Consider the following 15,220-nt stretch of genomic DNA (forward strand, 5'->3'; position numbering starts at 1 on the left):
CCCCCTCCCCCACCCTATGATCCACTTCCGCTTCCATGGTTCCATCCGCTGACAGATCCACTCCCAGATATCTAAAACACTTCACTTCCTCCAGCCTCTCACCATTCAAACTCACCTCCCAATTGACTTGACCCTCAACCCTACTGTACCTAATAACCTTGCTCTTATTCACATTTACTCTTAACTTTCTTCTTCCACACACTTTACCAAACTCCGTCACCAGCTTCTGCAGTTTCTCACATGAATCCGCCACCAGCGCTGTATCATCAGCGAACAACAACTGACTCACTTCCCAAGCTCTCTCATCCCCAACAGACTTCATACTTGCCCCTCTTTCCAAAACTCTTGCATTTACCTCCCTAACAACCCCATCCATAAACAAATTAAACAACCATGGAGACATCACACACCCCTGCCGCAAACCTACATTCACTGAGAACCAATCACTTTCCTCTCTTCCTACACGTACACATGCCTTACATCCTCGATAAAAACTTTTCACTGCTTCTAACAACTTGCCTCCCACACCATATATTCTTAATACCTTCCACAGAGCATCTCTATCAACTCTATCATATGCCTTCTCCAGATCCATAAATGCTACATACAAATCCATTTGTTTTTCTAAGTATTTCTCACATACATTCTTCAAAGCAAACACCTGATCCACACATCCTCTACCACTTCTGAAACCACACTGCTCTTCCCCAATCTGATGCTCTGTACATGCCTTCACCCTCTCAATCAATACCCTCCCATATAATTTACTAGGAATACTCAACAAACTTATACCTCTGTAATTTGAGCACTCACTCTTATCCCCTTTGCCTTTGTACAATGGCACTATGCAAGCATTCCGCCAATCCTCAGGCACCTCACCATGAGTCATATATATATATATATATATATATATATATATATATATATATATATATATATATATATATATATGTGAGTGTGTGTTATTGGACTCTGCCTGCTCAAGGTTACACCACAAGTGAAAAGTCACCTTTGGCATGGCTGTATCACTGGAGGTTAATTCATGTCAGAGACTACATCACTCCAAAGGAATCCACATTTCTCTGCGACTGGAAGTAGTGCAGCCTTGGGCGGCAGGAATCAGCTTCAAATTTCTTCAGGAACTTGTTCCCAAGTTACTATGCATGCTGTCCTTCTCGGTGTTCTTCAAGAGAAACTACAGTAACAATTCTGAAGACAATAGGAGCAAGCTACTACCCCAAAAAGGAGAAAATCTCTTAAATCTCTTTTTCATTCATGACAAAGATCCACTTTGTCAAGAAAAATATAATTTTTCAAAAATCTAGCTCAATTCAAAGAATCAAACTGTAATATCAATCACTGTAATATCAAGCGCTACGGAAAAAAAAATCTTAAGCCAGTGACTAGTCACAAATTGTTCATAATAAATCTGTGTGTGATGAGTTAACAACCATTTTCTTTACCTTTCCACTTAATCCATCTTACAAAAAACAGAATTTTCAATCATACACATAACATTTCCACTATCAGATGTATTCTTAAGTAAAGTCCAATTTAGACGTTACTATCAGCTCTGGATATTTAATGTTCAAGGAGTTCAAGGAAGAGAATAAAAGTGATGGAATGTAATTCTGAGCAGTGAATTTTGAGTGCTTTTGTTTTGTAAAGGTAGGTAATTATTAGAAAACAAAAGCCATAGACCATAATGTGGATAATTTTCCTTTGTTCTTTGATATCAAATAAGGTTATAGTATTGAGGGTTATAAACATCCAGGAAAATGTTGGGATAATGAATAAGCAGATGATGCACTTGCAAAATAAATCAACAAACCGTATGAAAAAGTCGCTTCTCCCATTGCAGCCGCGATTTCTATACTATAAAAAAGTGGTTGGCCCTGTCTAGAAAAACAATGGAAGTTGTCATATCCATGCCAACTAGCCCACATACACAGTTGCCCATGTCTTATGCAATTTTCTTGAAGAGAAAGAATTGATGGATCCTTGGGTGGTCTAAATTTAGGAAAATATTAAACTTTGTTACAATACATTCTGTTATATCTACATAGTAGAAAAGTAGTCCAGTCTTGCCTCTGTAAACACACTTAAGAAGTTTCCATGCACAGTGACTCACATTCAAAGTTGCTAATACATCATCCATTTCCTTGGCCCTACGGGGGTAGGATATGCTATTGCTCAACAAGAAGGTTGGGCCAGCAATATAGGATGTATGAAGAGGCAAAATGGAGAAGGTGAGAGGTTAGACAACCATACAATATCATTCCTACATTTTCACCACCCTTTGCAAATGGAAGTAGACAACCTGACTCTACTAGCACAGGAGAAATGATAAATTACCAGATCATTTTCAAAAAAATATTGATTACCAGATCATTTTCAAAAAAATATTGAGTAATTTTCTTTTGCAATACTAGGAGAATGTGTAGGGACTGTAGTAAGAATCCCAAAGAATGATACAAAGCATCATGATTTCATGATATTAAATAAAGCAATGCTTATGAGGGTTATGAATACAGCATAAGGAAAAATGTGGGTTAAATAATATAAAATACACACACACACACACACACACACACACATATATATATATATATATATATACATACAAAATTTCATCTCAACACTTCTAGACTTAGGGCCACTGAGAACATACCAATACATTGTCCCAAGACCAGACTACCAGAATTCTATCAATTATACAAATGCATAATACCACTAGCACAAACACTAAACAATTTCTGAAGAAAAAAATCTGGACTCTGGCATCATCCATGAGAGTTGAAACATCACCCTGCTCCACAAAGGAGGGTGCAAAACAATCCAAAAATACAACTGTCCAATAGCAATGACAACACATTATCAGAATTTTCGAGTAAGTCCAAAAGTGTAAAGTAACTGACTTATGGAATAAAAAATCTGAATAAATGACCCAAGACTTGGGCTCATGGCAGGAAGATCATTACTCTCTCAGCTGCTTGGTTACTAAGATAAATTTGAAGAGGTGCTGGACGACAAAGCGTTGATTAACATATACAAATTTTGCAAAAGCCGTAAATAAATGTGACCATGGTGTCTTAGCACACAAGAGGAAAATAACCAGAAAAACTAAACGGAGAAAATCTTCTCGTTTGACACAATAGATGTTGAAGAAAGTGGTATCAATCGATTCCTTACACTCTGCCCTGCCCACTTTGTGAGAACTTACAACTTCTTGGAGCTCGAGGTACAAGAAGTTGTTAAACCCCACACTATATGAACTCTACAGAGTATAAGGGACTCACTGATATAGGCATTGCTTTCGTTAAAATCTATCAACTTATACAATCGGGTTCGTTTGTTAAAATTACCGTATATTCTGGCTTACGGTGCTATTCACAAAGTATCGTAACTTTCTAATTCACATGCACCACAGTGTATCTACACCTATGTAATTCTGTATTGGTGATCCCTGACACATTACTTCCCACCTGGCTTGGCATGCAACACCAGTTGCAGGTCAATTTCTTGTGAATTTCCTATTCCTAGGTACTTCTTCAGATACTTTTACTGACTACTGCAAAATGTAAATCCCCTTAAGAAGAGAGACTACCTCTGACCTGTAAGAGGCATAAAGACTTCATTACCTTCAAAAAACTGAGATGTTGGTACTCACCAAACTTGTCCGTACGCCCCCGACCCCACGGGTGAGAGCATTGAGTATCGCTTGGGAACCTCCCATTCCGTCTTGTTCAACTCCACAATATGGAAATCGGGTTTAGGCATCTTTAAATTAACAAACTTAACCTTCCCTAAATTAATTCGAGTTATTTGAATAGTAACATTCACCAATCGATCCCACAGTCATTCATCCACCACCACAGTAAGACCACTACTAAGGCGCTGTTGCCACCAGTACCTCTTATCCACCCAGCACCGGTGCCACAAAAGGTATTATCACGAAATTTCTAAACATTTTTGCAAAAGAAATTCATAAGCTCAAATCCATTTGCATTATTATAAGAGCTTTTCTACTGCATGTATTACTTCTCATTATATCATTTGATATCCTTGAAAAAATAAATATATATATGCGATTCAAACCTTAGGCTTAAATTAACCTTGGATTAGGTAATCACTCTGAGAAGGTTGCAAGTTCAGGGTATTTGGAATTGATACATAAAATATACTATTGATAGATTATCCTAGAAAAAAAATAATTCCACCATATCCTTATAAATGAATGAAAATGGATGGTAATTTCAATGATTATGGTACAATGATTGGGTGTATATTTTTCACTCACAATAGAAACAAGCCGGTAAATGCTAAAAATGCTGCAAACACGTATAAATAATCAATTTTACAATAATTAATGTAAAATCTACAATAATTGCACCATTTCCTATGGAAATATCCAAGTAGAATTCGTTTGTCTCAATTCTTGTGCATTGAATTTACATCTTTCAGATTTTCAGTCATACAGTATTCCTAACCAGGAATAACACTATAAAGTATTGGACTTATGTGGTTCTGCTTACAGGGAGGAAAGATAACCTTCGATCTGAAAAAACAACAACAAAGGTGTTTCAAATAACTGAATCCATGATGAGCAGCAAATCTTTCGTTTTACTGCATATTTTTACGTGTTCTAGTAACTTAATCCTATCTAAACCATGGGTGAAAAAAGGTTACATGCTACATCTTTTCAGGTATGTTACAGCAGTAAACAAAACTTCTTTGCTCTTGATATTCTGTAAAACTGATTTTGTTGTTTGTTCCATGATCTGTGGGGGATTCTGCAGCGCTCAGGAAGCCGGCCAAGTCTACTGGACGCAACCACAACTGCAAATCAAAAAGCGTGGCGATGTTGTTTTTATTAACTGAGAAATAATTGTTCGGTGTCCTTCGGTATGGAAGGTAAATCTTGCAAATGAGCCAGGGGTTCTGCAACTGAATGAATGTTTGTTATGTTAGAGGGAAGGGTAGTGTAGAGAGCACAAACGAAAAAGTGGGAGTCGTACAAACCTAGGAGGGGGGGGGGGTACTTTCAGATGGGTGTGTTTCTGAAGGAACTGCCTTTAAGACTGTGTTGGAAGACGGCTGTTTAGTGCCGGTCGAATTATTATTGTGTATGTTTTGCATTTTTTTTCTTGGGGGGGGGGGGGGGAGGGAAAGGGAGAATATGTAAATATAGGTTAGTGAAGTGTAAAACAGAACATGCTTTTTATTTCGACTCGGGGGTTTGGTGGTTCGACTCGGGGGTTGGTGGTTGGTTACGAAGTGATGTGGGTGGGAGGTTTCCTGTGTCATTCAAAGAACTGAGTATATTAAGGTGACACCATATTGGAAGCATTGTTTATTCATTGTGCAGGCGTTAAATATTGATGGTTGTAAGGCTGGCGATGATTTTTCGAATTGCTCTTTTTTGCGGTTGCATATTTGACACTTTCAACAGGTTGGATAACCAGGCAGGCGAGGCTTCAGTTTGGATATAGGAAATCAGTTGTTTGAATGAGATGCTATGGAATTCACTTTCCTGTCCACAAATGGTGCTGATAGGCATTTTCTATATTTATAGCCTTTGTGTTAATGGCTGTAGAGTAGGGATTGAATGTCATTTTTGTTGAATATGATACCCAAGCATGCTTAAGCTTGTATTGAGTGGGAGTGGTTGACCATTTGAGGTAATGGAAGGTTGCAGGGTGGGTTCATGTTTGTCAGGGTTTAAGAAATAGACGGTTTATGCCTCAAAGATTGCAGACATTCTTATTTCGATTGGGCCAGTGTTCTCATTGTGCTGTGAAGTGTTGCATATTTGTTGTTCCTCAAGCAGTTTCAAGGTGCTGTGATGTGACTGAGGTTATATGTGGTTAGCTAGAGGTGACGGGTGGAAATGTAGGAGACTGAAAATTTGGGAAAGGACTATTCCCAGATGTAATATATAATGTAAACATATGACCGATGCTTGACTTGATTCACGCCATTGGCGTGATTTTTTTTTTCTTTTATTGAGGTGGGGGGGGGGGGTGACTGCAACAAGTCAAAAAAATAAAAGACAGTTACTACACAAATACAAACCTACCTGTAAGCAATCCATATATTTACACAAGGTTAAAATCACAATATATACAATAACAGCAGTGGAAATCTGTTCAATGATTATCTAAACAAAACAGAAAGGAACTGTCACTTTAATCAAGGAATACAGTTTACACTAAGATGGAGCATTGTCTCCTCACGCTGTCTATGTCAGTAACACACACACACTGAGCTTCCATTTTACCAGTGACCTTCCATTGTCTCTACCATTCTACCTCATTTATATACAGTTACTAATCATTAGTTCCTCTGTAATCTTTCTCACCTACCCACATCACGCTTGAACTTTGTATATTCTTGTGACCATTATTTGCTCATAACCGTCATTCCTCACTCATACTAATCAAAGAAAAACTTACAACTTATGACAATCGCACTTTCATTGTTACGTACACTGTCCTCGCCATTATACTGTAAGAGAATCAATTAGAAATAGCATATTTGCCCCCTTTCCTGTCACCGTAAATTCCACTGCAATATTAAACTGATATGCTACAGGAATCTCTTCTTTCACATGACTGTGTATGAAACATCTTTTAAACAAGATAACATGTGTATACTCTAAATGTCTAAATAACTACCAATATTAGATAATATTTGTTACAAGTTTTTTTCATTTGGGTCATCGCCAGGTGTTGCTATGCCCGAAAGAGGTGTTTAAGTAAATGCACAAGAAATGCATTTCCTAAGTTCATAGTGAGTCAGCATTTAAACATTAAGTCAGATGATTGTATAAGATTCCAGGTTCCCCCAAGTTTAAAATCAATATACAAATGTAGTTGACATATCTTATAATACCTCTCATGCTAAATCAAACAATAATGGCACAAACATGAATTCTTGAGCTGTATGATATACATGGCAGACAGACATGTCAATAAGGTCATAGCAAATGAGCTTCATTGCATAACGTCTGACACAAGCAAGTACGTGTAAATTGTATACTATCAGAAAACGGTTACCGTATGCCCTATCCGTTCATCTTGAAAGGCTTCACGATCCCGTGTCGTTACCCTTTCACACATGGTTCCTGTGCTTTTAAATTCCGTTATTCTGATAGAGCAGTACCGACCGATCCTCAGGAAATATTTCCATACGTCACAAATCATATCAACGTCGTCACAGATATGAATTGATGAGTCATACTAATGTTATGATATTTCTATCTTTATTTTCTATCTTATGTTCATTCCTGTTCTCATTACCATACTGATGGCAAGAATTATGTACTCATTTCTATGTTACTGAGAGCCTGTAAGACTACAAACTATGAATTTTTAGATGATAAAGTGGAAATTTTTTCACAGCCAGGCAAAAATCCCCAGTACATGGAAAGGATCATAAACCAGCATCAAAAAATAGCTAAAATATATATATCATAATGATACACAGCACAGAGTAAACAATGAACACCTGTCCTTCCATTCCAAAGAATTTCCTTGATACTGCTCCGTCTTAAATGCAAAAGCCTGTATCTCAAAAGACTTTATGTCCAGGTGGCTTTTACATATAACAACACTTTACGAAAACAATCTTATCCAACACAGTACTCAGGTTGTGACTGGTAGTGCGTAAAGAAAAAAACCTTGCGAAGGTTGTGAAAAGTTTTATCTTGGTCGGACGGGCAACGGGTGGCAACATATATTAACCAACTTCTGTACACTGTTAGCAGCTGTGAATATCAAAGTACCTTATTCCAACATAAAGCCACATTTATCCACCATTTAGATATAGATTTCCATAGTTATAAGTTCGATCTGCCGCATTCTGAAAAGAAAAGTATGGGTGTCTTGTTACAAGCAGGTTCCTTTAAAAACATTTCAAATGTGGTAAATTAATGGCAGACTTGGTCTGTGAAGGATTCCTGCCGTCGTGATCTAAGGGTGACAAACGAGGTCAGATAGTCCAACCCCATGGTAATCTCTCTCTCCCTGTGTGTGTGTGTGTGTGTGTGTGTGTGTGTGTGTGTGTGTGCATATATACTATTTCTGATAAAGAAGAGAAGGGGGCCAAGTGAGGATATTCCCTCTAAGACTCAGTTCTAATGTTCTTAACGTTACCTCGCTAACGCGGGAAATGACGAATAGTATGGAATATATATATATATATATATATATATATATATATATATATATATATATATATATATATATATATATATATATATATAATCACAACAAACACGTGACTTCATAAATGCAGAAACACAAGGAAATGGAAACACGAGAATCCTGAGTGCTTTCGTGTATTACCACATCTTCAGAGGATTAGTTACACAGATAGAAAACAGAACCGGAGGAAATATGGACCAGGGTCAAGTGACCCTCTGATCAGTTAGAGGCGCAGTTGGCACAAGGGTCTGCGTGACCCACCGTCCACCTGACCTTGACCTGACATCTCCCGAATGCCCACACTTGGGTAAAACCGGGCACAATGTTGACTTACATAATATGAAATTAACTCGAGAACAATTGATATAACTTTACAATTTCCTCGACAATATATGAATCTGCAACGAATCAGATCCATTTATTGCTAAGAGAACTGTAAAAGGTTTAATCCCAAAATTCTTATCAAATCCAAAATGAATCTATGTTTACTAAAAAGAATATAGGCTCGTAATCTCTTATTGTTTACGAATGACAGGTTTCCCGCGTCAGTCAACGAGCGATATTGTTGCTGGTCTCGAGACAACGCACACATCGAGCGAGCAGTTCAGGCAGCGAGCATATCCATCCATTCGCGCGCTAAGAAGAATAGGTACAAAAAATTGTTAGCGAATATTTCTTTGCACCCAAGAGAGTTTTTCGCCTAATCTGAAGCACAACAGTGCTTCATGATTCAATATTTTGCAACTTATTCTAATTACCATATTTCTTTTATTCCTAGAAATGCGTAGGTTGTCCTGATTTAAGAGTTAAGGGATGACGTCTCGTGCCGTTTTTAATTTTTCGTGCAACTCAAGTAGTGAACGCAGCTTTGTCATCATTTCATTTCAGGTTTTAAGTGTTGAGGGTTACCTGATTCATTCCGTGATGGTGGTAGACTACGAGATGGAGAAAGAAACTATTGCAGCATATCACTGCTTTATTGATAAGTCCTTGATAGCGCAGCTGCGTTATGAGTCGCTAGCGCTAGCGCAGAAATGAGACGGATTCATGTTGCACTTGTGCAAGATAGGCATGACTGCCTTAATACTGGTGCAAGAGAGTTGAGGCAGGAGTCTCATGGTGCAGGAGAAGTGAAGTTGGAGTCTCGTGGTGCTGGTACAGGAGAGATGAGGCAGGAGTCGCGTGGTGCTGGTGCAGGAGAGATGAGGCAGGAGTCTCGTGGTGCTGCTGGAGGAGGGAGGCGGCGATCTCGTGGTGCTGCTGGAGGAGGGAGGCGGCGATCTCATGGTTCTGCTGGAGGATGGAGGCAGCGATCTCGTGGTGCTGCTAGAGGGAGGAAGCGGTCCAGTGGTGCGGTTGAAGGAGAGAGGAGGGAGTCTGGTAGTCCTGCCACAGGAAGGAATTGGTAATCTCGTGGTGCTACAGCAGAAGAAGGAATGCGCCCTCAAGATGCTGTTGGAGGAAGGAGGCGGTCTTGTGGCGCTGCTGCAGGAAGGAGGAAGCCCTTACATCACGCATATGGTGAGTTCTAGAAAGATTTGTCGACCGTCTGATGTACCAGATTCAAAATGAACTCACCCTGACCTGCATAGATTTTGACGTGGTAGAATCACTCACACTCACTTTGCTGAAATTTCGTGAGACAAGAACAAAGAGCGATGTGTACTTTCGTGGACCTTAGAACTGCGGTTGACACTGTTAACAGTAAATCTTTATCATGATGATTTACACTCCCTGGAGTCCAAGGACTCTAGTTATCCTGGGTGAGAGACTATCTTAACATACACGCACCTGGTATCTTCATGGGAACTTTACGCACAGAACGCCAAAACTTTGGGTCTTCAGTTCTACATTTTGAAGCAAACAAATGGATTAACATCGTTTCTTTTATGTCCAAGCTGATAAGGTCGTCATAAATTATGAATTTATACTGCCTTACAAGCACAACAGAGGCTTCACATCTTGTTGTAAATAGTTAATCAAAAGATCTCTGAATATGCATCTTGCTGTTCAGTTGACTAAAGATGTCAGATGAAAAGCTTTGTTTATCATCTATACCCACAGTGTTTCTGTGACCAAGAAAAAAATAACTCGATGTTCATCCTAACTCCAACGTAGCTGGAATTTTGGAGGAGACTAAGAGAAAGGCTAAAACCTCTTGAAATAAATGTTAGTATGCAACACTTTTCTACACTACGTTGGTCAGTTCTACAGTCATCATATTTTATAACTAATCAGTTCCCCGAATTCTAAACGTAAAATCCACAGATCATTACAAAATGAAGCAATGTGGGTCATCCATACTGGATCTACGTGTACAAAGCAATCATCATCTTGGGAAGAATTGACTCCTAGCTCTATGCTAACCAAAATATTTTCTTAATCAAAACACTGAAAATCTCGTCTCCAGCAATATTGAGAGATTTTGCAGTGATGCTTTAATTGACCACATACTATTCACCGTGTACTATAATATGGATTATTTGATACATGGCTTACTACGAATATTAATGAGGTTAGATATAACTATATACTGTAAAAGACCTACCGCTGTCATGCCACTATATTCACGTCCCCAGATAGGTTGAACCCATGGCATAAAGAAAAAATAGAACATTCCTCCTTACTGGAATCACAAATGAAACCATCTTTGCCTCCACTGAGAAATCAGCGCACAGTGACTCCTATGCTTTTAACCATGGATCTGTGCAAGCTGACATGGTGTTGCATGCTAAATATTAGTGGTAAGGCATACATCTTTACTACAACTATCAGATTATGCAGCTGGATTAAGATCAGCCATCTGCGCTGACACGTTAGCTGGAGAAATGTCATCTTGTGATGCATATCGGCACTGCTGTCCATTGAAATTAACCATCACAAAACCTATTGCATACATTTCATCTAGAATATCAAATAAGATGTAGGATAGACTCCGAGTAGAGGCTATAGTATAAAATCTCTACTGACTTCTGTACACACTGATTTCAGAGTACTGAAATAATAGCTTTCAATAGCTGTGTTGAGTAAATTGGTGGTTTCGCAAAGGGAATGAAACCATTGTTATATTGTTATCCCCCTTCATTTCCGCCTTTGCTCTTAGAGTATTACATTATGGATTATAACACCTCTGCAAAAGTTCCAAAATGGTATCATTCCAAACACCTGAATAATAAGAGGTATGTTATGATCATGCGCTTGTACCCTCAGTGCATATGTATCCTAAGCAAGTGAACCTCCCCACAAAAGTGAATGAACACCTTTCACACAGCTTATGGGGTGTATTTGATGTCTCATGCCATGAAACTCTGGCTCAAGGATTCCTTGGATTCTTCGCGAGCAGAACTCCATCATGAGACTTTTGACTCCGCCTTCCTGCCATAAGCCCTACCCTGGCCCACATCATCTCTTTATATTACCCGATTAAACACGTTGTCGCTACTCAAGTTTTCATATAACTCTTTCAGTCCATACCTGACACAGGTGATGTATAGAACCCAAGATGACATCAATAAACTAACATTTTGGTGCTGAGGTCCTTGCAAGCTCGCTGCACCCAACTAAAGATACGTGCTTGAAAAATAACATGTCGAGCGGGAAAGGTTCCAATATTTTTAGGTGTGTTGCATTATCCAGGTGTCGTTTTCCTTTCATTGTACCTTTTACCTCATGTGCATTAGCAATCATTCTATTGACAACATTTAAAGAACACTGTGCACAGGTTAGATAGACATGCCATAGATTTACCGTGCATGATATCTGATCCATCTTTTGATATCAAATAAATTTAATGAAAATTCCTAGATAAATGCTACCGGGAAAAAAAATGTATGATATTTAAGGCATAAAGGCTTTTGATATATGTAGACTTTTAATTATTCAGCGAAAATATTGTAGGTTATATTGAATTTGTGCCAGTAATTTCGTGCGCTCACATGATCACATCTGTTCGTGTTGTGAAGACGAGAAGTGTTCGCTACACATGGTTCTTGCCGTAGGTATACGCTGGACGAAGAATAGCCATACAACCCTAAGGAGACCAAACGATTTTAGCACGGCAACACCATCTACTGAGACAACAAAATGAATGTACGTAGGTGGATATGTTGCCAATTGTCTGCATGAATATTATTCTTGCCTCGTTTTGGATGAATCGAGGCAGCAGTTGTGTTGTTTTGCGTCTTCATGGCAGAAAAGTTATTAGGTGAATAAAGGCAACATGGGCTGCTGTATGTGCAAGACCGCCAAATTTGACCTCATACATAGGAAAACTACAGAAATATCACCCCAGACCAAGTGGCAGAGTACTGTTTTTCATAAGTTTCTCAGTGTATTCTCACACTTAACAGAAAACGTATTTTCCTTTATTCTTTTATCTCGAGTGGAATAGAACAGAATTACGAGTAAAATGTTAGGATATTCTGTGGAAAAATGAATGAAGATTAAGGGAGAGTGAATAAGATAATATTCTCTTTCTCCCTGTATCCTGTGGCTGTAAATACAGGGTTTCTTTTGAAGCGAGGATTGATAAGTTCTGTTTGAACAAAGCATACTTTGTGATTTTAGAGCTAATTTCGTGACCGAACTTAAACTACAATGATTCTGAGAAAGAGCTTGTACTATAGGTAGGCAGTACCTTCTACCAGAATTCAGCTCTGTAATTGAGTATGTCCCCAGTAATATCCTCCATCTCCAGGCTCTAGAACCAGTAGAGCTAGGTTCATGTAAAATCTCGTAACGCGTATGTAGGTTAGGTTGTCATAGGGTAGACCATTAGTTTAGGGTACATTCAATCGTGGATCCTAAGTTCTGTCCTTAGGTTCAGTATCAATGGGCGGGGTCCAGTTGTAGGAGTTTCATTAAGTCCTATGTTAGGCTCTAAAAACCTAACACAGCCTAAGATCATACCTAAGGACTTAACTTAGGTCCTAGTCTAAGTTTGTCTTAGGAATAAACCTAATATTGTAACCCAAGGTCTAACCTCAGAACCAAATGACTTAACATAGAATAATTGAATATTGACTGACTGTGTTCTTCATTGCTGGTGCAAAGAGGGTACAGTGTTAGTCGTGGAATATGATATGGAGCATAATATTTTATTGAGCTCTGTTAGATTAGGTGAGAGAGATTATGTTCATCGAGGAAAGCGTGGGGTTATTCCGCGTAAAAGTTAATAAAGTTTTGAAATAACATAACATATAAAAACCTTACCTCGTTGGAGAAATGATTGTATAAATATACCAATATTTGTAACTTGTGGGGATCACATGGCTGCTTACTGTATTATCAATGTGTTGACATATAGTGCCATGATGATGGTGCATATTCATGAGTGTGACTGGACGAAAATATTGAATATTAAGATAAACCTTGATTGCAAGGGAAGTTATATGAGGTGTTTTATTATTTGTTGATTTATTTACTGGTGCACTACTTCCTTCTACGTTCTAACCAAACAGTTTTCCTTATATACTACTATCGCCATATTTAATCTATACTAGAAAAAGACATTCCTGTCTGTCTGTCTATGAACACTTGTCAAGGAAGTTGCCAGTTGCATTATAACTAAAACCAGTACACCATTTCCTTGTGAGGAGAGAAATTACTGGCTGCTGAGGGTATATATTTTTGGGAAAATATTTTATTGTTGAGTGAGAAGGCTGTGCTAGCAATATGGGAGGTATGAATATGGAAAATGGTTTGAGTGAGTGGTTGAACCCACTGAACAGTGCATTTTGCCATTCAGGGTATAGTGGTGAGGGAGGGTGTGGTAAACTGGGAGGCTGGATGCATTAGAATGGAAGACAAGTAGTGGTGGCCAGGGTGTAAGGCATGTTGGTGGTAAGGGAGAGTGTGGTGGCCAGGGTATAAGGCATGTTGGTGGTAAGGGAGAGTGTGGTGGCCAGGGTATAAGGCATGTTGGTGGTAAGGGAGGGCATTGTAGCCTGAGAGGGAATGTTAGTGTTGAGAGAGAGAGTGGTAGCTGGTAACCTACTGCTGGAATAAGCAGAGGAAGACCTGGAGGTGTTTCTCTAATCACGAACTAAATAGAGCACCTAAAACATAAGTTGCTAGTTTCGATGTAGAGCTAAAGTAGACTTATACTTAACACAAGACCTAACTTAGGAATCCAATTTAGCCTTGGACCTAACTGAGAATGGAAACTAAATGCATTTCATGAGAATTAGTTATATTTGCTCCAGAGCATGCAGTCATCAGTGACTTACTAAATCCTGAGACACTTGCAAATTGTTTTTGGTGGGGAGGGCTATGAGGATTATGGAAAATGTAAGGTTAATGTGAAAGCAGATTAAACACCTATACAGGTCAATAGAACTTTCGGAAACCACACACCCATTTTTCTGTGAGCCAAGATTTACCATGATTTTCAATGTCATTGTTGAAATATGCCTACATTGTTGTCTATTATGTCTTGTCATGGTGAAGAATATTCACTTCATAATTTTTGAGGTAAGGAGTAAGGGAACTTAGACTGGAATGCCTTGTATAATGTTTTGTAATATTAGTTTTCTTTATTAAGAATAGAATTAGACTTGCAGGTGATAATAATTTTTCTATTTTCATATCCTACAAACAGGAAAATAGGGGGCTGTGAAGACTAGGGAAAGGTTGGGGTTAATTAATGTAAGTACATGTAATTGAAACATCCAGAAATCAGCAGAACCCATGAAGTCCTCACCTTCCTCGTCCATGTATCAGACATTTACCTTATTTTGTAAGTTATTTTAAAAAATACATGATTTATGTTCTCAAATTTACATTGTGTTTGTATCAGACATTTACCTTATTTTGTAAGTTATTTTAAAAAATACATGATTTATGTTCTCAAATTTACATTGTGTTTCTGGGAGGTTTGTGCACTGTTTGTGTTCGAGTTTAAACAAATGAGTTTTGGTGAAAGTTCTTAACATGGCAGAAAGCAGCAGATGACAATATATTATATACTTTTACATTAATCAAAAATTAGTACTTCCTTATCTTCATCTAAGTCC

At 38.4% G+C, this 15,220-nt stretch overlaps 2 protein-coding genes across 4 annotated transcripts in view; one reads left to right on the forward strand and one right to left on the reverse strand.

Moving 5' to 3' along the window:
• Window positions 1-3,906, reverse strand: part of LOC139766569 (mitogen-activated protein kinase 14-like) — an 84,125-nt gene extending 80,219 nt beyond the window's left edge. For 2 of the 3 annotated variants that reach the window (XM_071695390.1, XM_071695391.1), the window contains exon 1: window positions 3,671-3,906. In XM_071695390.1, the coding sequence (XP_071551491.1) occupies window positions 3,671-3,780 (110 nt within the window). In that variant the 5' untranslated portion in view covers window positions 3,781-3,906. The remainder of the gene's footprint in view (window positions 1-3,670) is intronic. The other variant, XM_071695389.1, reaches the window with a different exon arrangement.
• An 8,254-nt stretch (window positions 3,907-12,160) lies between these two features.
• Naa40 (N-alpha-acetyltransferase 40) overlaps window positions 12,161-15,220 on the forward strand; it is a 14,589-nt gene continuing 11,529 nt past the window's right edge. Inside the window, exon 1 of the mRNA XM_071695398.1 lies at window positions 12,161-12,296. Coding sequence (XP_071551499.1) covers window positions 12,291-12,296 — 6 coding nt within the window. The 5' untranslated portion in view covers window positions 12,161-12,290. The remainder of the gene's footprint in view (window positions 12,297-15,220) is intronic.

This window comes from Panulirus ornatus, chromosome 58 (genome assembly GCF_036320965.1).
Source record: "Panulirus ornatus isolate Po-2019 chromosome 58, ASM3632096v1, whole genome shotgun sequence".
Lineage (NCBI taxonomy): Eukaryota > Metazoa > Arthropoda > Malacostraca > Decapoda > Palinuridae > Panulirus > Panulirus ornatus.